This window comes from Platichthys flesus, chromosome 7, assembly GCF_949316205.1.
Source record: "Platichthys flesus chromosome 7, fPlaFle2.1, whole genome shotgun sequence".
Taxonomy (NCBI): Eukaryota; Metazoa; Chordata; class Actinopteri; order Pleuronectiformes; family Pleuronectidae; genus Platichthys; species Platichthys flesus.
Genome location: NC_084951.1, coordinates 26,000,494 through 26,024,332, shown reverse-complemented (window position 1 = coordinate 26,024,332; position 23,839 = coordinate 26,000,494). Strand labels below are relative to the sequence as shown.

The 23,839-nt window shown below is 48.9% G+C and overlaps 1 protein-coding gene across 2 annotated transcripts in view; it reads right to left on the bottom strand.

The window, feature by feature from the left end:
• Positions 1-23,839, bottom strand: part of nckap5l (NCK-associated protein 5-like) — a 28,954-nt gene that overhangs the window by 3,156 nt on the left and 1,959 nt on the right. The window contains exons 1-8 of one of the 2 annotated variants that reach the window (XM_062390961.1): positions 14,259-14,332; positions 11,973-12,058; positions 5,500-5,640; positions 5,139-5,207; positions 5,015-5,053; positions 4,804-4,926; positions 4,003-4,095; positions 957-3,826 (exon numbers count right to left, since the gene is read on the bottom strand). In XM_062390961.1, coding sequence (XP_062246945.1) covers positions 957-3,826; positions 4,003-4,095; positions 4,804-4,926; positions 5,015-5,053; positions 5,139-5,207; positions 5,500-5,640 — 3,335 coding nt within the window. In that variant the 5' untranslated portion in view covers positions 11,973-12,058; positions 14,259-14,332. Of the gene's footprint in view, positions 1-956; positions 3,827-4,002; positions 4,096-4,803; positions 4,927-5,014; positions 5,054-5,138; positions 5,208-5,499; positions 5,641-11,972; positions 12,059-14,258; positions 14,333-23,839 lie in introns of those variants that run through there. The other variant, XM_062390960.1, reaches the window with a different exon arrangement.

Sequence of the window (23,839 nt, the reverse complement as noted above, 5' to 3'; positions counted from 1 at the left end):
CCATGAATTATTCTCTGAGAAATCAAAGTTAGTCCCAGATTGTTGAAGAAAGGGAAACAAACAATTCCCTGAACCGCCCACCTGATCCGGATCTACCTTGAAGTGGGTCACGTCCCACCCCCGCAAATTTCATGGAAATCGGCTCAGTAGCTTTTGCATAATCTCGCTAATTAACAAAGAAACACACACAGAGGAATATAACCTCCACCAGAGCTGAGTCGTATTTTCTCTGGTATCATCTTTATTTTACTCTGTTACGCCATCTTGAATATTCTTACTTTGTTTCTGTCGTTACGAAGTTTCGTCTTTTTAAAACTTGTCTGTTCTCTGATGTCGTTGAAAGGAACATTTGAGACTGAAGAAAGATCAACTCCCTGAAAATACGTCTTTTCAATCACAGAATTCAAATCATTTTCCAGATCTGCACAAACGTCCCCTGTTCACTTCACAGAGGATTTTATTTCCTGCACATTTCTGCGTGAAATATGAAAAACACCCGAACTCACAACGTTAAATAAAGAAAAACCTAATTCCTGGATCTGCTCTTTGAATATTATATTATATAATCATGTGTCCAATAAAGTAAATGCTGCTTTGTCCGGACAAATAAATAAATACTTTGTTAGATTTGTCCTCTAAGAAGTTAAAGATTTTGGAAGAATCAAACAATCGGGGTCAGAATGTTTTAATTTTGGAGACGACGCAACTTTTGCTGTGATCCCAGAATGCTTTGCACAAACACAATCAGGAAACTCTTGGTCTAGTTCAGAACAAAATACACTAATGAAACAGAGACTGAACACAAAGAGACTCAATACGATTCAAAACACAACCTACAATTAGACCACGACTTTAAAACACAAAGTGCAATGATAACAAAACTCGTAACGTTTATTTAAACGTCTCCTTTAAATCTGCTCGTTGTTAGAATCCACGTGTCCTCGCCGTGTCCTCACCTGTTCAGCAGCTGCTGCATGAAGTTGTCGGAGCGCCCCCCCCGGTACATGACCGCCAGCTGTCCCTGAGTCGGGTCCATCACCACCTCGCAGGAGTGACCCCGGCCCGACCTCTCCACGTACGCCCTCTCCTCCTCCAGGGCCCGACGCAGCCCCTCCGCCTTCTCCATCAGGGTGGAGATGTTCAGACCCTCCACGCCTTCTTTACACCGGCTGGCTATCTTCACCGAGTCCCTGCCCACCGAGGGGATGTTGATCTTCCACTCCCTCTTCTCGTCCTTGGCCTTGGGGCCGTCGGCCTTGCGGCTCAGCGCGGGCAGTTTGCTCTTCTTCAGGCCGAACCAGCTGGCGATGCCGTTGGAGGCTTTCTGCTTGACCTCCACGCTCGGCCCTCCTCTGTCCTGCTCCTGGAGCTTCAGCAGGTTCTCCTCGATGCCCTTCATCACCTTCTGCTCGATGGCGGACTGCGGGCAGGGCGCCGGCGGCGAGGGCTTCTCCCCCTCGGAGGAGGGAGGTCTCGGGGGAGGCGGCGGGAGGCTGTCCCCAAACATCGGATTCTTTTTCCCTTTCCCGCTGATCTTGGTCCTCTCTTCTGATTTGGAGGAGTAGCGTGGGGCCTCTGGGGGCTTCCCCCCCCTGTGGACGGACGGGGCCGGACACGGTTTGGACGGCGACTTGGTGGGGATCTTGTTGGGGCTGCTGTTACTGTGAGGACCAGGTTTGGCGTTGTAGGCCAGATTCAAGGAGCCGGGACACTTGATGTTGTTGCGTAGAACCTGCGGAGCGTCAGCGTTGGGGGACGGCAGACTGATCCGGCTCTTGGGGACTTCGGCCTTCACCACACACAGTTCTGGTTTGACCACAGCTGCAGCAGAAGACTGAGACTTCATTGCCTGATCATAGAGCTGAGACGAGCCCGGATACTTCAGACCAGCGCCTCCAGCTTTAGGTTTGCTCTCCAGAGAGTCGGTGTACCTCGAGTGTCTCTGCTCCTCTTTGAGTTGCTCCAGCGGCCGCTCCACCGTCTTCGTCCGCTCTTCACCGAAGGAGGCGTCGCCCGCCGGGTCGACCGGATGGAGGCCGACCTGTAAGTCCTCCGAGCTCCTCAGCTTCCCCAGGGCAGCCAGCCGGTCCTTGAAAGCGTGGTGACTGGAGTCGGCCTGGGACCTCGCCGCCCCGGGCGCGGGTCTCTTGGGGATGGAGGAGGGGTCGCTCCTCCTGGCTGGAGGCGGAGGGGGCGGCGGCTTGGCGACCTCGGCGCTCGGCACAGGGACCTCCCTTATGACAGGCTGCACTTTCTCTCTGGCTCGCGAGTAGTTGGCTCTGCCCTGAGTTTTGCCGAGGGCGGACGAGTTTGGCAGGCTGTGGTGGTTCACCCACACCGGGCTGTCTGAATCCTCTTCATCGTCCGACGTGGACTCCGACGTGGAGGAGGAAGACTGCTTCCGCTGAGGGGGGGGATTCATGGCGCTCTCTGGGAGCGACTTCACGAGCTTCCTCTCGCCGCCGTTCGCCTTCGCTTGAGATGGAAGAGTGGTTCTCTTCTCCAGGCCCGGGGCTGGCTCCTCCTCCCTGGAGCTGGTGGACATATCACAGACGTTCTCATAATGAGGGACCCTCTGGGAGACTTTGGGTGAGGAAGACGAGGTGGAGGAAGGCGCGCTCATCTTTGAGTTAGCTGTAGGTGCAGAGAGGCTCATGTAGCTCGTTTCCTGAGCGGGCGAGGAGCAGACGTCCTCGGGCTGCGGGGGGGAGGTCGGTGCCGAGTGAGTGGCGGGGTAGGACTCGGACCGGGACGGGGGCGGAGGGGGCTGCCGGCACCTCTCTGTGGTGGTGGCTCGGCGGGTGGGCACAGGGGAGTGGTACACCTCGTAGTTGTTGGTGCGACAGGGGATCCGGGAGTTGCGGGTGAGCTGCGGGCTCAGGCGCACGGCGGCGGGGGGGGGCTGGGACTTCTCCCCGATCGAGGGAATCTTTAAAAACTTGAGCAGTTTGGACGGAGAGTTGATGGCGGCGGCCTTGACGTCGCTGAGGCAGGAGGGGCTGGGGCTGATGGAGGCCCCGGCTCTCACAGAGGAGGCCTCCGGGTCCACGGCCGAGGGCTCATTCATGTTGTTGTTGATGGAGGACGGCGCCAAACCGTTGGGAACCCCGTCGCTGACGTCCATGTCGCAGTGGGAGGTTTCCGTCACAGACGTTTGCAGGTGGGTCGTGGAGCAGAAACCGGTGAGCTCCTCAGGGGCGGGGGGGAAACTCTCTGCTGGGTTATCCTCCTGCTCCGCTCCCAGCACCTCCCCACTGTGATCGGCTGCCTCTGGGACCGAGGAGTGGGCGGCGGCGCCTCCTGGTGGCTGGTGGGCTTCACTCCGGGTGCACTGTTTGGACGGGGGAACAGACTTACTGTAACATTCACTGGCAGCGGCTGCAGGGGCTGCGTGGCTCTGGGGGGCGGAGCCGGCCTTCGGGGGACTACAGACGTGGTTGCACGGCTTCGGAGGAGAGTCCGGGCTCCGCTTGCAGTGTGAACAGCTGGCGTTCCCCCCCTCACACTTCACCGCCCCCCCGTCACCGTTAACATGCGGGTGTGCGTCGGAGCAGGAGCAGCGGCAGTGTGTGTGGACGGACTTGCACTGGAAGGGAAGAGGGTCCGCGGTGGCCAGGACCGCCTCCGTGGACATGAGCACCTGGCTGTAGTCGCAGAAAGACAAGCTGGCAGTGGACGGGTGGAACTTCAGGGGGTCGGTCTCCTCCATCTTGCGCAGGACCTCCAGGATGTGTGCTTTCTTCTTGAAGAAGGGCGACAGGGCCTCCATGGAGGCGGCGGAGCCCCGAGGGCCGGGGGAGGCGTGTTGTGTGCGGTAGCCGTTTCCCTGCGGAGAGAAAACGATCTTTATCAACTCGGACCTTTGAGTGCATGCGTACAGGAAGTGAGTGCGGGGGGGAGATTAGCAGCAGACGTCTTGTTTTTAAGGAACAGTCAAAACGTCAGAGTGTGTGGTGACGTCTCACACAGACACACACTCTGGATTCACTGTGTGATATTCACCTTGGCTTGTGCTTCGGTCTGTGCAGGCTCCACCTGTTTGGCGGAGTCATTGTGCGGCGGTGCATTGTATTCTGGGGGGGGGCCTGCGTGCACCTGAAACACGAGATTCACGAGGTCAATAACACAACACTGTTTACACCAGGAGGACATTTTACACACAGACAGTCCAGGAGATCCATTGTGTGTTGATAAAGATTGAGATCCATTACTGGCTCAGCAGAGTCCCAGAGAATGAGGCCGGGGGGAAGATACACAAAATCTGAGCTGCACACACACGCACACAAACACACACACATACACACACACACTTCAGCCTAACTGTACGTTTTCTGAGTACTTATCTTATATCAGTACGTGTAATTTCCTCCACTATCCAATAATTATTTGGTACGTTTACATCTTATTTATCCATTTATTCAAAATGTGTAATTTCATTCAAATAACTTTCTACTGTTCACTTGTGTCTGGTCTGAAAGAAGATACAGTGAATTTCTAATTCTTGAATTTCCAATTTGTGTCACTTTTACTTCTCTGCACTTTTTATTTTATATTTACAGAACTTTGAAACTTCTAAATAATCCACATATAGTTTGAAAATGACTGAGGGGAACAGATCTTCAGTCACTGAGCTAAGAGCCGTTACCCAACAGGAAAACTATGTGTCTGCAAACTTCTTCTTCTGATTTGATCTCGCATGGTTATGATGGTTTGATATTTTCCTGTTGTAATAATAACAAGGTTCTCTGGTGGATGCTCCTCGGACGGACTCGGTCCTGAACCATCTCAGAGGAAGCTGGTTACCTGGTAGTGAGCGGCGGGGGGGTGGTTGGGCAGCTTCTGCTGGAACAGCTCACACAGCGCTCGGTTCTGTCTCTCCAGGTCAAACACCAACATCTTCAGCTTGATGCACTCCTCTCTCAGATCCTGCTCGGGGACAGACGGGGCAGTGAGACAACTGACGCACACCTCGGTCTGTGACTCCACAGTAAAGAAGATCCACACACAACGTTACCTTCTGATTGAGCAGAGCCTGGACCACGTGGTTGGCCACCTGAAAGCAGCAGAGAGCATTTCACACACTGAGCAGACTGGAGTTCAGATCTCATTCACTTCACACCGAGCAACACGACGCTCACCTCGTCCAGACACCTCTCGTACGCCTCCCTCTGACTCTCATTCGCCAGAACCAGAGCTGAGTTCTCGGCCTGTGATGAAAAAGAGGTGAAAAACAAACACAGCAGATAAACAGATTAGTTTGTGTTGTGCATCAGACATGAACTGAACCACGAAGCATGAAAAATTAAGATTAATCTGTTGAAAATAACTTTTTAAAACAGGGATCGGTCGAGAATGAGCTGCATTCAAAAGCGTAGTAACAGGAAATCGTAAGTGAAGTCGTTTTAATAACAAGTGCAGGTTGTTAATGTTTTACTGAAAGACTAAATGTCTGGTCTTCAGTTTGCTTCTCTTTAAAATGTGCCGGTGGTTTTTCCTCACCTCCAGTTCCCGGAGCCGGTCCAGGAGCTCGCTGCTGTTGTCCTCCAGGTCCGACTCCACGTCCGCCTCCCCCCCCTCCTCGTCCGAGCCGAAGTCCTCGTCACACATTCTCTGTTCGGTCTCGTCAGACATTGTTCGCATCTGCCACACAGGAGGAGAAAGTGTCTCACAAAGCAGAGCTGGCGTCTGAGGCAGGAAACCAACCATCACCAGAGCTTCCTCCATTTCAACAGAGTCACTGTGTGTGTGTGTGTGTGTGTGTGTGTGTGTGTGTGTGTGTGTGTATGTGTGTGTGTGTGTGTGTGCGTGTGTTCATTCGTCTGAGACACGACAACATGTGTCTGTTATATCTGCACGAGACACTTTCCATCAAACCACAGTGTTTGCATCAGATTTGCATCAAGCAGATTCACTTCTGTGACTTTATCCACCCAAGCATATAAAGTCCACCTCAACAGAACTTGATATCAATAATTTAAATAATATTAAATAAACTTAATATTAAAAAATGAGAAAAGGTTATAATCCCCAAAAAGAAACAAGTTTGGAGAAACAGACGATGAAGAATCAGTCAAACACAATAAAAAAAAGCAGAAGTGATTCAGACAAGTTGACATAAACTCACACGAGTGTAAAAAGTTCCATTTGAATTCACCCTCGAGCCTTTTAGATTTTTAAGTTCATCGGGACAAACCTGGTTCAACAATGATAATAAACCTGATGTGATGTTTGAGGGAGAATGAGGAGTGATAATAATAATAATGATAATAATCCCCATATTCACCATCTTAGCTTACTGACATCACTGAGTGGAGCTTCTTAGTCCTTTTAAAATCAATCAAGCTGCACAAACATTTCACAGACTCACAAATATCAGTCGTTTTCACAGAGATCCATAAATTATTCTCTGAGAACTTTACTGGCTTCTTCTCTGACCTGTGTTCAGTCAACACGAATCCAAGTGTCGATTCTAAACCGAGAACCTTCACATGAATCTGACATTTTGTTTACCAGGAGCTCGTTACTCGCTCACACCACCAGGAGGGAGAAGGGATTTCTAGTAGCTGCTAAAACATATCGACAATATTTCACACTGAAAAGGTTCAACAAGTAAAAACAACGTGAACCATAAACAGGACTTGAGGTTTCCCAGGGCGGCACCAGTGGAGATTAGTTTCCCACAGGTGACATCTTGAAAGATTTCATATTTCTGTGGCTGAAATGTGTTATTCTTCAAACCGGTTGATGCTTCCAGCTCCTTGCCGTCTGCAGTGAACCTCTCACATCAAACCAACACAAACATCAGAGCTCGGACTGAACTGCCCCCCCCCCCCCAACACTGACGTTAATCTTATTACCTTCACCTTCCTCCGTTTACAAATCAGCCACAGGATTCGCCCTCCAAGCCGCTGCAGAGTTTTCTCTCCTCATCACACAACAGACACACACAACACACACACAAGCTTGTGTCCAGAATTCTCTGCTTTCGATCCGAGGATTCAACAAATCCACAGATCGGACTCCGGCTCCAGGCTGAGGTGCAGGCGGAGCCGGAGCCTGGCAGCGTGGAGCCCTGCAGGGCGAGGACCGGTCTGCCGGGCACGGCTCCAGATGTGTGTCTGTGTGTGTGTGTGTGTGTGTGTGTGTGTGTTGATAGTCAGAGCCGAACAGTGAAGTGTGTGTCGTCGACGTGGACCCAGATCACGGTCAAGTCTTAAGGATCATTAGAGAGGATGAGAGGAGCCTGATTCTGTGGCTGCAGGCCAATCAGGAACCAGCACAGTTTCCTGCAGCGTTAAAGCCGACAGGTGACACACACGCACACACACACACACACACACTCTGTATCTGTGTAGCATATGTGCGTGTCTGTGTGTATATGTGATGTTTACGTTACTCTCACTGTCGCATGTTGTCGACGTCTATTAAGCGCTCGGTGTTGATTCTTCAGATTTTATCCTCTGAGCAGATTTTTGTTTTTCAGCCGAGCTGCTTGATTATAAATCTGAAAAATTCATTAATAAAACATTAAATATGAAAAAGCCTGAAAATATTTACAAGCCCGGCTTTATTCATCTTGTTAGTGGAATGTTTTACTGATTTAAATCCTCATTCTGTTTGGGCTGGAATTTACTGTGCACAGATAAAACCTTTATTTGTCATTTAATAAACGTTTGTATAATTCTTATAAATGTTAAATTGATGTATTTAATGTAAATCAATAAATTAAAGATCTTTACACACAAGAGCTTTGACTTGTTTCCTTATGATGAGTCCGGTGATTATCAATTCTTTTTTGGGATTAAAAAACAAATTACACAAAAAGACCAAATCTAACAATTAACAAACAACAGTTGTGTTTGTGACCAGACTCTGATCTGTCGTTGTTCTGAACCACAAAGCTGCACTGTCGTCTGAGGACCAACACATCAATGAGCACAGTGACACACACACAATCAGACACACACACACACTCACACACACACACAGACCCACAAACACCATCGTGCTGCTGTAAATTCTCACATGAGCATAAAATATGAATGAATCCACGGCTGAAAATAGTCCCCAGCAAACGCAGCACTTTAAAAGTGTGCGACTGCTGCAGCTGTTTTAGGAAACCAGTCGCACACATTCACTAACAACACAAACTGTTATCACGATTCAGAGCTGAAGCAGTGAATGACTGTGGCTCTCTCGGAGCAGCACTGTCACTCATCTGGAGTCTGAACCTCCAGATTCACTTGCAGGTTTTAGCTCCGTTTGGGTCTCAACCGGCTCCTGAGGGAACCGTGTGGCGGTGGAGCTGCTGGGTTTCACGTCCAGGTTCCACTCGTGTGCGTTTTGACTTTAAGAGCAGACGAGTGCAGATTCTTTAGTTGTTGTTTTTTTTTGCAGGAGCAGCTGCAGCTGGAGACGGCCCCAGTGAAGGTGCAGCCTGTGAAACCCAGATGTGGAGCTGCAGGGTCCAGCCATAAATCTCTGTGGCTTCATCACCACGAGTGCCCCCGCCCCCCCCCCCCCCCCCCGATCACATGACCCATTGGTTGTGTAAAAAAACCGACTGATTACAGCGTCTTTAAAGATTCATGTCCTCAGCAGGAGGAACAGGCTCCGGGCTGAGAACCACAGGGAAGTGAGAGAAACACAGAGACAACAGAACAGCCACTGTTACTGCTTCAGAACTCATCCAGCACAAGAAGAGAGAAATTCATCTGCAGCTAGTTTGATAAATGAAAATGAGTTTTTAATCTACAGTGGTTCAGTGCTTCAGACGAATCATCTGAAATCATCATATTGGGCTTTTCCATATCTTTCAGTTTTATATTATATTAATTCAAGAACGTGGAGCAGAGTCATCTGGAAGGAAATAGTCCCGAGTGTGAAGTTGATGTTTATCTTTTTAATAATTCTATGAATCTGTGTCTGTGTGGACGTGAATCTCATATCTAACAAAACCTTCATCTCCTCGTCTTCACACTGAAACCAGCATCACCAGAACAAACTGGTTTAGAACAGACACTGAACCAGTTCCTCTAAAAATAGATTCATGTATTTTTATATTTCACCACGGAGGCTCCTTTTCATACTGAAATGTTGATAGTTAAATATATAATATTCAAATAACATGTAAATAATGAAATATGAAAAAAACATTCACTGCCGTAGCTGATCCTCGTATCAGGGAGCAAAATGATTTCGTAAATGTGTCGTTATCAAACCCTCACGACAAAGAAATGTAACTGAAGCTTCATTTTTACAGTCCAACAATTCATTTAATTGTAAATAGCATTAATATAAAGAGAAAACACAAAAACAACCAAATATATCAAACTAGAACTAAGGAAATAAATGGATTTTCTAATGTAAAACCTAAATGCACATCTCTGAACGGCTCTTATTGAAACACATCATCTACCAACGAGCTCTAATAAACAAAACCAACATTAATATGTCCATTAACAGCTTGAGGAGGTTTCCTGAGGAGTCGGAGGAGTCGGGCCTCCTGTAACCGGAGCTGTCTCCAGAGCGTTTACAGGAAGATTATCGAGCTTCATCGCTCCTTGGACTGAGAAGCCCTCCTCTTCCTCACAGAGCAGCAGCCGCCTCCAGAGTGAAGGACGCTTATCGAGCTGCAGCCGACTGAACTCGCTCCAGCCTACACGTGTAATGGAAGCTGATCAATGTGGCCCATCTCAGAACGGAGGCAGATCTGATTGGTCCGTTTGACCTCGGACTCGGGGGGGGGGGGGGGGGGGGGGGGGCACCAGCTCCGCTCCTCTCTAATGCACATTACAGCTCCGGGGCCTCGGCTCTCTGTCAGCTCGCTTTGGAAATTACAGCGTGGACCAAAAGACAACAACAGAGATTCTAAATATAACGTGAACATGTGGTTCTGCTGCCGCTGTGGTTTCTCTGATGTGCAGATTCCTTTTCTGCTGGAAACGCCACGAGAGAAAAAGAATCTCAGAGCTAAGAGTTGTCTCTCTGTGAATACCCAGAATCCAACAGGACTTCATGTCCAAGACGACCTTCTATTGACGCCCAATCACAGAAGAGATGAACTGCAGCCCAGAGCTCTCAGGTCCTCTGAGGTCGCAGCTGAACAAGAGGCACAGTTCAGTTTCTTTAAGGAGACAAACTCCCAGAAGTCTCAGTTCTTGAACATCAGTCTCAGTCTGTTTGCTGCTGCCTTCAGTCACATTCAGTTCGGGACTATTCATTTAAATGGAGGTATTTTAATTCCCCCTGTTTTATAACAGAATTTTCCTTTAAAACCTTTTTATGTCTTAGATTCTGCTCCACGAATCAGCTTGTTGTTGAAAGGCCGAAACAAATAAAGATTTCCAAAAGTTTGACACGAGAAAAATAAATTAGATCCGGAGCAAAACTGGAACTCAACTGAAATGATTAATTATCATCACTGGACTGAACTCTGCAGCTCTTACTGACTTTGATTTTATAATATCTATGATTTAATTAAAAGATTTTAAAAGATTCCTCCAGACAAAGGAATGAGGGAGCAAATAAACGGACAGACACATCGATGAGAGAGAACGTCCTGGTGGCTGCTTTGTGAACTGCAGCGCTGTTAACCCGCTGGTGGTGAGCGTCCTGGGCCGGTGAGAGGCTCATTGAACGGGCGGAGCAGGGGGGGTGTCCCGGAGGAGCTCCAGTGCCAGGGAGCCCCCCCCCCCCCCCCCGAGCTCAGCTGGCAGACTCACAGCCGCTGGTGCCGTCAGCGCCCGACAGCGAGAAGACACAAGGGGAAAGCAAGCAGAGCTACTGGTGCTGCTGGTGATGCTGGTGCAACACTTCATCACCACTGAAAACATGACTCTGAGTCAAAAGAATCTGAAACACTTCTTGAAAATATCAAAAGAAAAAGACTCATATGTGATAATATATCTTATGATATGGAGACATGTCACTGTACGTCAGGATCAGAGGGAACAACGAGCATCTCTCACGTCAATGACAGATTATCAGACGATCAATGACATCAGAACATAATCTGCAGATCAATAAATAATGAAAACAATCATAAGTGTCAGCTCCGTCACAGGGACGAATCCACTGTGACACATCACAGCCATCTTAGTTCTACAGAACATCTGGAAAATGAAAACCGTCTCTTTCTTGTGAACGTGAGGAGAACACAAGTGAAGCTGGTGAGGATAGATGGAAACTTGTGCGGAGGTGAAAGTCAACACGACAAGAGTAAACAAAGAGCAGCTCAAAGTCCCAGAGCGAACAAAACAGGGAGGATCACGTGTTCGCCTCCGAGCGGGTTCTGCTTTGTTCCTCCCAACATGAGTCAAACGGATACCTGCACGAGAAACTGTGAGCGGGGGGGGGGGGGGGGGTCACGGCTGTGCATTCAGCGGCAAACAAATAAACAGCAACTTGACACCAGAGGAAAACGAATGTGTCGACTGCTGCAGATGAATCGCCCCCGTGTCCTTCACGACAAATCACCCAGAAGCCACTGCTGCAGAGGACAGAACGAGCTGCTGCAGCTTCTGTCTGAGGACAAACGTGCAGAGACACCGAGGACACCTCCAGGAGAAGCTCACATCTGCACCAGGATGTAATGGGTTCTTCTCTGAACAATTTAAATTCCTTCCACTGAGTTATAAGTAATAAGAATAAAGTGATGAATAAGGAATAAACCCTCTAACATCTGGCTCCTCTCTGCCAGGAGAATGGATCCACCCGTCACTCACGTCTCGGATGTCTCTGCAGTGGACGCAGGTTTTATCGGCTCTGATCAGAGACGGACCCGAGACGCCCGGGGGACAGACATCGAGGTGAGGACAGACGTCAATGAGTCAACTCCTTTTCAGAGGGTTTACCTGTGTTTTGCATTTGTTGTTACGTTAAGATGTATTTGAGACAAAGTGGGGTCCGGAGGAGATCTGTCGGCTGCAGCCCCGGTGAACTGACTCCTCTCTCTCTCTGGACACACTCACCTGTGGGTGTCCCTGTCCTTATGGTGCTGGAGGACGGGTGGAGTCTCCGTCAGGCGCCTCCGTCTCCCAGCGACACAACCTCGGAGCTGAGGAGCAGAAAACACAAACGTTTGAATTAAAAACGATTTCTCTGCTGAAAAAACCTCCTGACATCACGTCTGTGAGTCTGTGAGTCTGTGAGTCTGTGAGTCATGAGACAGAAACCACAGGATCTGGACGGCGTGACCAGATCTTTAGAACTTCCATCGTGGTGGTGGTGGTGGTGGTGGGGGGGGGGGGGGGGGTTGTTTGGAGAGGCCAATGTCACCTCTGCAGGTTTCCTGGGCTCAGCGAGTGAACAGGAAACCAGGAGCAGGGGGGGGGGCTCCTCTGTGCCCTCGGGGAGATACCAGTGCTCGGCAGACGCCAGCCACGCCAACACCCGCCCCCCCATCCCCCCCCATTCTATCTCGCCCCCCCCCCTTCCTCAATCTCCCTGCTCTCGTCTTCCCTTTCATCTCTGAGTCATTGTAAAGTGTAATGAAAGAAAGACGGATGAATAATTCAGCAGACACAGCGTTTAAGAACTCCTCTTTGATGTCTCTCTGATGATGTCGCACACTTTACACACCCACTGCCGCACAATGATTTGTCTTTTTGTTTTCGTCCAACGTGGGATTCCCCCCCCCATCAACCGAGTTCCCTGTTATTTACGTCCACTTTCCACAAAGGTTTCTTTATCGGCCCGTCTCCTCAGCCGGCGTCTTGTCCGATCGCTGCAGATAAGTCGAGGCTCCGAGCTGCAGCGTTAACTCTTCATTTCTGAAAGCACGTGTGTCGGGGGAACCTGATCCTGTTAGGTCCTGTCAGACTGAATGGGATTAGAGGTGTGGAGCATCTGCCTTCTCAATCTGGGTTTTAATAGAGCGAGAGCCTGGGCTGGTAAACCTGGTCCTGGAAGGCCGTGATCTGTGATCCGCGTCCAGAAGCCAGATCACAAAGACGACAGATCACAGAGGACACAACAGGAAAACAAGAACTCCACATCCCTTCTTCATTCACTGAGGGAGGACTCTGATTTTAGACGTTGAGATGCAGAGAGTGAAACTCAAGCTTTTTCTAATAAAAGGGGTTTGGTGAGATGCTGCCGATGAGGGAGGATGAGAAGATGTGATTCGGGGGAATCAGGGCAAGGCTAAAGCAAAAAGAGGAACCCGCACAAGCCGAGGGAAGAAACGCACAAAAGCTTCTTAAATCATGTCGGTCACACTCTCGGGGATTTGGCGAAAGGCAAGGCCGTCTCAGGATACGTCGAACACGGAGCTTTCCATCTGCCAATCTGGAGAGGCTCAGATTGAAGTGTGTAGGCGTGAGATGTAAACAATGTGACGAAACCCTAAATCCTCACATGATGGAATTAAACACGATCAGAGAAGACTTGAGTCTCTCCCCCCCCCCCCCCACACTCACATACACAAAATGTAGGCCAAAGTTAATTTGGTGTTGTTGTTGTTTTCTTGCAGACACACTATTACCCCTCGATTGTGTGCATCATTAATCCAGGTGCAGATAAACATCAAAGAGCAGAGAGATGTGGGGGAGACAGAATCAGGCTGGCTGTGCTCCCTCGCTGCTGCTTCCTGTCTGATGCTCGGCTGCAGGAGCCGAGACCAATCGTACACAAGCAATATTTGGGATGAGGAGCGAGGGGAGGTGGGGGAGGGGACGTCGGGGGGGGAGCTCCCCTTCCCAAAAGGCCTGAAAGGTTGGATGTGCGCCACGTACGTCTGAGAGCAAATCAAACACGACGCAGGGATCCTTCTGAAATCGGTGCCAGGCGGCCTCCACACCCAGGAAACACACCCCTGCCCCCCCCCCAGCTGCAACACAAATTCTGTTCACGACCACAGAACAACATTCAGGCGGCGCTGAACCCACAACCAGCGTTTGGCAGATTTATGACACTTTGTTTGGCTGCGACCGAAACAAGCCTCCGTGATGCTGCGTGTGTTCGAAACCAAGATCCAGATGACAACTCGGCTGGCTGCCTGGTGATTAATGAGCCTTACATGTGAGAACATTAATGCTAACACACACACAGACACACACAAACACACACACAGAGCAAGCACTGCCCTGAGAGTCACTACATCCATTCAAGTCAAAACCATAAAACCAAAGCCTCCTCCTTCGCTGACACATGACTTCATTCTGAGAGAAGAGCTGCTTCAGTTTGTCACAACACAGATCCAGAGGAAGAACACAAATCAGTATTTACACAAACACACAGATCCTGGGTCAGCTCACCTTCCTGCTGCCTCAGTCATCCAGTGACCACATCACAGATCCCTCAGCTCAGGAAACGTAAGGCACCAGAGAGAGGAGGAAAAAGAGAGAGAGAGAGAGAGAGAGAGAGAGAGAGAGAGAGCGACACAGAGGCCACAACCTCACATTTCTGTTTTCCGGCCGCGGAGGAGATTCTTTTCTCCGCTTGTAGAAGTGGCGTCACCCTGTGTGGCGAGGAAGCCGGTTTCCTCTCGGCTCCAGCTAGAAGAGGCCCGTCCTTGGGCATGTGCATTGTGTGTGTGTGTCTCTGCTGCCTGCAGAGGCTGCCATGTCTCCCATTGTTCCAGGGCGAGTGAGGCAGGCTTCCTCCTTCAATAGACCCTGCCTCCCACAACAGCTGTGGACCAGCCCCCACCTCGCTGCTGCACTCCTCCTCCTACAACTCCTGCCTCCCTGGCTGCATGCTCCTCTGCTGCTGCTGCTGAACATTAACCCTGCAGCTGCCGGCTCGGGCCGTAAAGAGGAGGAGAGGGGGGTTGTGTTTGAAAAGAGACCCAACCAGCAGCGGACAAAGGAACTTAACAGGGAGAGGATATCCGACAGCCAGGCTGAACTGACAGGACTTCTGCACTCAGCCATTCGGTGGCCTAGAAAGAAAACCGGCTCTGAGCTAAGAGGATTGTCTTTCTCCAGCACGTTGGCAGCGAGTGTTGGACCAGCTCCTGTGAAGAGTCCCTGCAGAGCAGGACCAGGTCACAGCAGCAGAAATGCTCCAAAGCATAAGCATCATTTTCCATGTGCAGATTATTCTCTAAATAAATCGGCTTGTTCATAAAAATGCAAGAGATAAAGAATGAAAACAACAGAACCACAGAATCCACATGATCCATGTGACAGGCTGGGCCACATCCAGATATAAGTGTTGAATGTAGTAATACTGAATTTACAGATAATTAAAAAGTAATTACAGGACAGAAGCAGCTCGGAGGTCATTCCTCAGTTACACAGAGCAGCTGATCGTTCAAATATATAACACCACACTTAACACGACAATATGTGTGTGTTAAACAAATGTATTTATTAATACGACAATATTTAAAACTAACTGTTTAAAAAGCTCATATTTTGTCTGTGTCAATAATCTAATGGGAGGCTCTGGTTGAACTGGTTTCACACATTCGTCTCATAGTTCGTCTGGAAACCTTTATTTAAGATCTTGGCCCCGCCTCCTGATAAGCCCACTCTGCTGTGATTGGCCGACCGCTTAGTGCATGAGTCAGAAATGTTACTACCCTTCATTCCAACACTACCATTTGGAAACAACTGCACCAGTGGCGTTGACTGGTATGGATCCACTCTGGCCAAGCTGACTTTAGGCGAGTGTGTTGACGGATATTTGACGTAGAAACAAAACGTAACACAATATAAACATGTTAAACTTCCCAGAGCTTCACACCATTTATTTAAATGAGAAATAAAACAAAACCCCAAAATATTGAAGTCACTGTTATAAGACACAGAAAAGCATCAGAACCTGGAACCAGAGAAGATTTAGATTTCTGCTGAAAAGATTAAACTCAGTTCCTGTTTCACATTGAGTCTGTTGATGTCTGTGACTGAGTCTCTCTCTCTCTCTCTCTCTCTCTCTCACTGTGGTTTATCTGCAGGTATTCACCCTGCGTGACTCATCAGCTCTTCTGGTTAATGAAGCCACATCACCCCCCCCCCCCCCGACATGCCAGACACGCTAAACAGAGTCTGGTGATAAAATGACTGAGCTCCAAGGTACTAACAAGAAAACACAAGTTCCATGGACAGAATGTGGGAGGTCAACTGGGCAGAGACCAGTACGACCAGTAAGACCTCACAGCCACGGAATCTGCAAACTGTGGACAGCAGTAGAAAACCTCCACATACATGAGCGAGTTCTCCTTTTTAGGGTTTGACCCTAATTGAGTCGACAAGAGTCGTGACCTGAATCGACTTTGCCCCACACCAGACTTCCTCTGGTCAGAATCAGGTGCCCGGGGGGGGGGGCTATTGTCATTCAGATTTGACCACAACAGTCCAGCCAGTGTTGCGAGGACAGAGCTGCTCCAGACCCACGGCTGAATTTCAGGTTCTGTGAGCGATGAAAGAATTCAAACTATGCTTTCAAGATAAATATCAAACAGGAAGACGCCAGCATCAGGGGACGGACGTGTGAGACACAACGTGAGACACAACGTGAGACACAACGTGAGACACAATGTGAGACACAACGTGAGACACAATGTGAGACACTGTGAGACAAACTGCAGAGGTCATCAGGAATCAACCGCAACAAAGAGAAAACACACGGCAGCTGCACATCAAATAAAAACACACCCTGATCCAATGAGCCCGAGGCCAGTGAGTCACACAGGTCCGTGTCCGCCTAGTGGTGAGAGAGGAGCACAACCGGCTGGTCATCAACTGGGATCTGAGGATATGGGCTGAACAAATCAAATCTGATCAATCAAACTAAACCTCATTTTAAAGTAGAACCTCATCCAGTGGAGCTCGAACCTCTTCATTCATTGCTTCATTCAGGTTTTTAACAGATTGATAATTCTGCTCTGGAACGATTAACGCTGAAGGAATCAAACCCACAGAGAAGCTGAGTGGTCGGGACTACAACTCCCAGGATCCCACTGCTGCTTCATGACATCATCGAACTGCTTCTTCTCTTAATGTATCGATTGAGAGGCCCAGCAACAGAAAATTACACTTCAATATGTAATATGACATAAAGTTGATCTGAAGTTACCACAAAGCTTCAGCCGACAGGTGAAGTGAAGTGAAGTCTGAGCAGAAATTAAAAGAATTAAAACGTTTTCATGATTGATGCGGTGGCAAAGTGGCTTCATCGATAAAAACATAATGTGACCGAGTCCAACGAGCTGAACGAGGACGAACATGAGACGTGAGACGAATGTGTCCCGTCTGCCTGGAGACACATTCACACACAAAGGCCAAAACAAATTATCGTGAAAAGCTTGTAAAAAACTAACGAGGTGAGATAAGCTGTTTGAAAAGAGGTTCGTTAACGACAGAGCTTTAAAAATCGGGGCACTTTGACGACAGGGAATCGAACCCAGAACTTTAACGGGCCGCCTGGTCCAGGGAAACACAAAGACAGAACCACAGGAGGGTTTTTTTTAACGAACACTGACGCTCAGAGACGTCTCTGTGGGACGGACGGGACAGTGAGGGAGAAGCTTCCCCCTAAGAGGGTCAAAGGCTGAACAGGCCGACATGACCTGAATGAGCCGGTCACATGGTCCCCTTGGGCTAACACAAGGGAATGAGGAGAACTCTGCACATAAAAGGCCTATTGTCACCCCCCCCACACTTTCCCCCGAGCGAGGAGCTTCCCTGAGTGCTGGAGAAACTCAACGTGGGGATAACGAGTCGGATGAAACGTGTCCTCACGAAGCTTCTCCCACAATGATCAGAAGAAATAAAGAATATATGAACCTGAACCTTAAACTCTATCGAACTGGAACATCTAAAAACATCTGTCCCTCCATTAAAATCCATTATTCTCCATTAAAAATGTTCTACCACACAAACCAGTTCATGGGTTCTTCCCTGACCCAGGTCGTGTTTCAGGTGTGAAGACCATGGCAGGAGATCGGACTCCTTCACTACAACGTGTTGACCTGACGTAGAGCTTCTGCTTCTGGAATCACGTGACTCTGTTTCCAGAAGCTCTACGATCCTGCTGACTTCTAGATTTGACCTCTTTGCTTTTCAGTCGTGTGTCTGTGGAGTGAAACGTCATCAACACAACTGATCGCTTGCTCCTGCTGTCTTCACTCAGTCGGAGGTTCTCCAGAGCTTCTACAAGAGGAACAACTTCACCCTCTGGATCATTTCAGAGCCGATCAAATAGAATGGAAGGTTTAGACGTCCTGTTCTTCAGGTGGAACCACCAGAGTGAGCTCCAGTGGTCCACTTTGTTTTCCAGGAGGAGTTAACTGACTTTCTGTTGCAGATCATAATAAAAGTCCAACCTCAGCTGTGGGGGGATTTCCTCAGTTCTGACACTTTATAGACTTTTTAACGATGAATCAATAAACATTTGGTCGATTACTCACGAGTACTGGTCTGAGGCAGGAAGCTACAGACACAGAGAGCAGCGAGCCGTTAGCAGATGGCACTCTGTGACTGCTCTGTGGTTCTCAGATGGCGGCGGACCCAGCGAGGGCCGTGCCGGAGCGATCCTGAATCCAGAGCTGTAAATCAGACTGGAGGACACAAACCCCCATTGAGGAGCGGACAGCTTAATGGGGGAGTAATGTGAACGGGTGAGGACGGAGGGCGTCCACCAGGAGGACGTGTGACGCTCGGGCCTCAGCGTGGGGATGTGAAGGGTCTGCAGCTGGAACCAGAACCCCCCCCCCCCCCCCCCCCGACTGATTTGCATGAAGCCTTGGCTCATTAGGAAGTCAGTGGTTGTGGTCAGCGCTCCCATTACCAGCGGCTGCTACAGACTGGTTCAGTGATAACGAGAGGAACTCCCATCACTCCCAGTGCCGAACGCTGCATTCATCGAGCGAGAGGAAAACCACGAGCAAGGAAGTGTTTTTGTTTCTGTGTGATTGTTGTTTCTCATCAGCATCAGTCTCACAGTCGTTGTTTTCAGACATCGACTCAGGTAAATAAAGGCTTGTTTACCTTTGTAAGGTTTTTTAACTGTCATCTGTAAAGTGAATTTAAAATAGTTTTTTTCTAAATGTAGTAAAACAAATCACTGGTTCTCATCTCAGACAGATTTCACAACATTTATTTGCTTTCGAAGAAACTAAACTAAATTCATTGAGTTTTACAATGTGTTAACTTGAGCTTTGTGAAATTATTGTTACTGTTTAAAAAGCCAATTAATGAATTATTAATAAAACAATCAGGAGATTCCTTGATGCTGGAAACTCTTATTAGCAGCACTCGCACCTTTAGAGGCTTTTATCAGGTCTCCCTGCAGAGCGGCCACGACCTCAATAAATCCAGAACACGTGAAAGGATTTAGATTTTGCTCCGAGGTTCATTTCTACGATCATAAAAGCTCCGTAATGAAAACCGTTTGTCACGGCCCCGGAGACGGCCGGTTTCATACCACTGTAAATACTCCAAAGAGGGGCGGGGCCTCCGCAGAGGGGCGGAGCCTCCACCAGCCACACGTCGAGGAGCAGCTGCGTTTCCATGTGTGTCAGCAGAACCTCCACTACCTGATCCTCGATGACTCATGTTCACACCAAACTGCTGAACCTGGAAGTGACTGGAAAACATGTGGAGGCTGAACGAGGCGAGTTCCTCCAGAAGCTGCCATCGGGTCCAGTCCCCTGGCCATGGCAGCAGCAGAGTCATGTGGGAAGAAGGCATCAGGACGATGGACTGGTGAAATCAGGTTCTGATCATTCAGACCCGAGCTGACAGATCTACAATAAAGTCACGTTCTTCGTATAAAATGTGATTATTCCCTGAAACTCGAGTTAAGAAATGAATTTGTTTTGTCTCCTCTTGAGTCAAAGATCATCAGAAAACAAAAGAAAAGAGCAAACGTTTGAGAAGCTTTGAGACTTTGAAATGTAAAGATTTACATCTGGAATCTGAGCTTTTCTCAAACTGTTCTATTCTTTCTGCTGCTGTAGTAAAATATCTTCATCTCAAGGATTGTTTCAATTCCTGTTGTATTAAATACTCGACTCCTGCTTTTGAACAGTGACACAGGACGTGTGAACCCGGACTGGACAGAACCAGTCGACAACCAGCTGAATTACCCAGAATCCTTTGTGTTCTGTCACCCAGAGGACGGAGCAGGAGAGCAGAGGAGGTTGAGGAGAAGTGGTGGAGCTACGGACATCTTCTCCACATCTGCTCACATCTGGCCGCCAGCCGCAGAGGCTCAAACCCGAGGCGGCCGCACAACGCACACTCATCTTCCACATCCTCTTCCCGAGGTCGGGCCAAGAGGAAGAACTATTTATGGTACAGAATAATAGATAATATAGGGGGGGGTTATATATGGAGATCCTGGTCCGAGCCTCCAAACAAAGTGCTCTCCCTCACTCCGACCAACGAGACCTCCACGGGCCGAGCGCTGCGTGTTCCTCGGGGGTCAGAGGTCGCCCTGATGCAGAGGTTTGGAAACAGGAAGCTCGTGAGCACCTTGTGGGACAGGGCTCCGGGGCCGGAGGGGTCGGGGGGGGCTCGCAACGCGCCTCAATAACAAACTTATTTTAAGACAAATGAAAATAAACTGCAAGGCGTTCACAAAGACACAGTGCCCCCCCCCCCCGTCTTGATCCAGGTCATCACTCAGAGCAGAATCTGAACTGATTGTGTCGACACAAGAGAAAAAAGAGCAGAATCGAACACATTCAATTCCTTTTGTGGCCAAACCGGAGGCGGCTGCAGACCTGGTTCCACTGAATTGATTCAAGTTACATTCCAGACGATATTTTCTCTGGCTGCTCCGATGAATCGAATGTTTGTTACAGCTGCAGGAAGCTGAAGCTGCTTCGCCAGCTTCAATGTTTGTGCGACCACAGATTCCTCTGCAGGGTGGACTGGGAGTGAGTCCTCTGGCGAGCGACTGGGATTCCTCGACTCATTCACTGGTGTTCCAGAGGTCGTGTGTGAAGATGGGAAACACGAAGCTGTTCCTGCTCAGGAGCAAACTAATCCTGGAGAAGACGGGGGGAGGTGGGAGGACACGTTGCAGGTGAAGATAATTCAGTTTGGTGAAAATATCTCGACTGTGTGCGAGTAAACAGAGGAGATGATGATCTGCAGCGGAGCCAACCCCCCCCCCCCTCCCTCCTACTGGGAGCTCGGTCCTATCGCAGCCGCTCTGTGGGGGAACTGATGAATATTTTGCGATGCTAATGCGGAGCCTTTGGTGTATAAACCTTGTATCTACAGTACCTGCATGCATCAGATGGGGGGGGGGGGGGGGATAAAGGGCTGAACTGATAAGGAGACATCCCAGCCCCAGCCTATCTTCAAAGCAGGGTTGTCTATGCAGGGGGGGGGGGGGGGGTTGGGGGACAGAGATAGGCCGACTACAGGAGGTTCTGACCTGTCTGCCCCCCCACCACCACATTGCATTATTGTCCCGTTGCTCCGTCCTCTTTGTAAAACACGCTCAACCACGACCTTATAGAGTGAGACTTCACCGCGGGGGGGTCGACCTTGAGCGTCCGGAGGCTGCTCTGCTCGGGATTCAAAACGATGTAGAGTCGAAAGTGAACAACCGGACTCATGTAGAGCAAAGACAATCTGTGAAACGTGCTCCAGTTCGGTTGTTTGTTATTATAAAGTGATTATTTTAGAGGTTTAGATCGGATGAACAACAAGGAATCACGTTGGACTGTGAGAACTCCAGAGGGACACAATGTTCTGAAGCTTCATCCACATCAACACGTTTTCTTTAGAGAACACATTAGAGCTTGAAATTGAAATGATTGGATGTTTGAAACTGTTATTTTCACTATAAATCAATTTGTTGACTAGTTTTTGATTCATTAACGATGGATCCTTGGAGCTTTGAGGAGCTTGAGCCTCAGAGGCTGTTTGTTCATTTTCTGTCGATTAACTTTTCTAACTGGACTTGAGTTCCAGAGCCCAGTTAGTTAGTTAGAGTTAGAGTTAGTTGTGGGACAGTTAGTTGTTTGAATCCACTTCCTGAAGGAGACCTGATGATTTATCTCCTGTCGTCCACAGAGCTGATCAGTCGTCTAATTGGTTCAACTCTGTTACGTTCTGTGGTTTTTCACTGCAACGCCTAATAAACCATTTAATAACCAAACCCAGTTAACAGGGAACCAACGGCCAAATTACACACTCACTCCGCGCCACGTTTCCCTTCCATAATAAAGTCTGAACACCCCCGATGTGGCGTCTGTTACACGGTGTGGGACACAGAGACGTGCAGCACATCTGGGAGCGATTAGAGGCGCAGGGCGAGCGAGCTCTCACTCTGCTCATTACACTGGAACCAGGCCCTGGCTCGGCTCCTCGTGATGTAATGCAGCTCGGATGTGCTTCTCGGGGCTGCACTGGGCCCGAGCGCTCACAGAACTTCAATCGCTCTCAAACACGCGGTTTCGTACGTGTCACGTGAAGAGCGCAGAGTGGAACCACATTTATCTGCAGCTCTGAGGTCAGTGCTCACGGCACCGACCGGGTCCTCGCGCTCCTGAGCAAACGTTGTTTCACGTGTGACACGTTTAAACTCTTTGATTTACGTGAAGCAACTGAAAATTAATCCAGTGAGTCAATGATCCAGAGCCGGAAAGGTCCAGCAGGTTGTTCCTCCGGCTGCTGTCGTCTGAGCCTCAGGTTCTACTTTCTTCTGATGAAGGAGGAGAATCAGTTCACCTTAGATCTGATCATCTCTATAAGAGGATGAGATGTTTTCACATATTCCTCTTGACACGAGCGTGTAACATAAGAAATACACTCGTAGTTTGTATTTTTATCACTCAGATATATTTTTCCACGATCTTCACTGTTTATAGTTCAGTTTTACGACAATATGATTACTATCAACAGCAGATTGTCTAGATTTGACAGTTTGATCCATTTTGTATCTGAATGACACTCGTTCTAGAACATGTTCTAGAATCTTTACGTTTCTACGATCAGACGTTTCTCTGGACGTTCATCTCAAATCCCTGAAAGACAAATCCCCTCGTCTGGAACCTCTCCTCTGATTTCCTGATGAGTCTTTGTGCCGCTGAGGCTTCAAGAGTTTCTCACATGACGTTTGTCAGCAGTGGCCAAAAACAACAAGCTGCAGCATGACCTCAGCAGAGGACTTGAGAAGGACACGATGGAGACGTCTTCTCCTTTTCGAGGCAGAAATTAGGAAACGCTGCCTGCAGACACTAAAAGATTCATCGAGCGGTTCAGAGGAGATCTTCAGTGAAACTTAAATATTTTACAGCCTGAGCGTCGGCCATCTCCTCGAGGCTGCGCTCCAGAAGACACCGAGCTCAAACCGTCCCTCCGTGCTCATGTCCTCCGACCTAAAGCTCGGTCTCTGTCCAGAGGACGTTGAGACAATGAGAACAGCCTGAGCGTGGATGTCTGGCCTCCAACCAACCGGCACGCATCGTTAACTGTGGGTGTTTCTAATAACCACACGAACATATCTGAGATGTTTTTAAATGTGAAATAGCTCCACAACGTGTTTTATTGCCAATAAAAATTCCTCCACAGAGTGAGAACCGACCAGAACCCATCCCGGTGACCACGGAGCCGTTCAGACGCTCTGGAGGTTTTCACGTCCACGGAGAAGCTGCTCTGGGAACTTTGGTCCGATCACAAGTTTCTGCTGCCAACACAGCTTCTAATCCCTTTAGGTAATGTGGGCATTAATCAAATCCACTACGTACACTGAGGTCATTGGGAGTAACCTCATTACAGCTGCAACCATTTATCAATTAGTCACTGGGCAGAAAATAATCCATGTGTTTTAATAATCGATTATTGGTTTTCCAACGGTCCGATGGGGGGGGGGGGGGGGGGGGGGAGCGGCTGGGAGCCCTCTGGGGTTTGTGATTTAGAAAAGATTC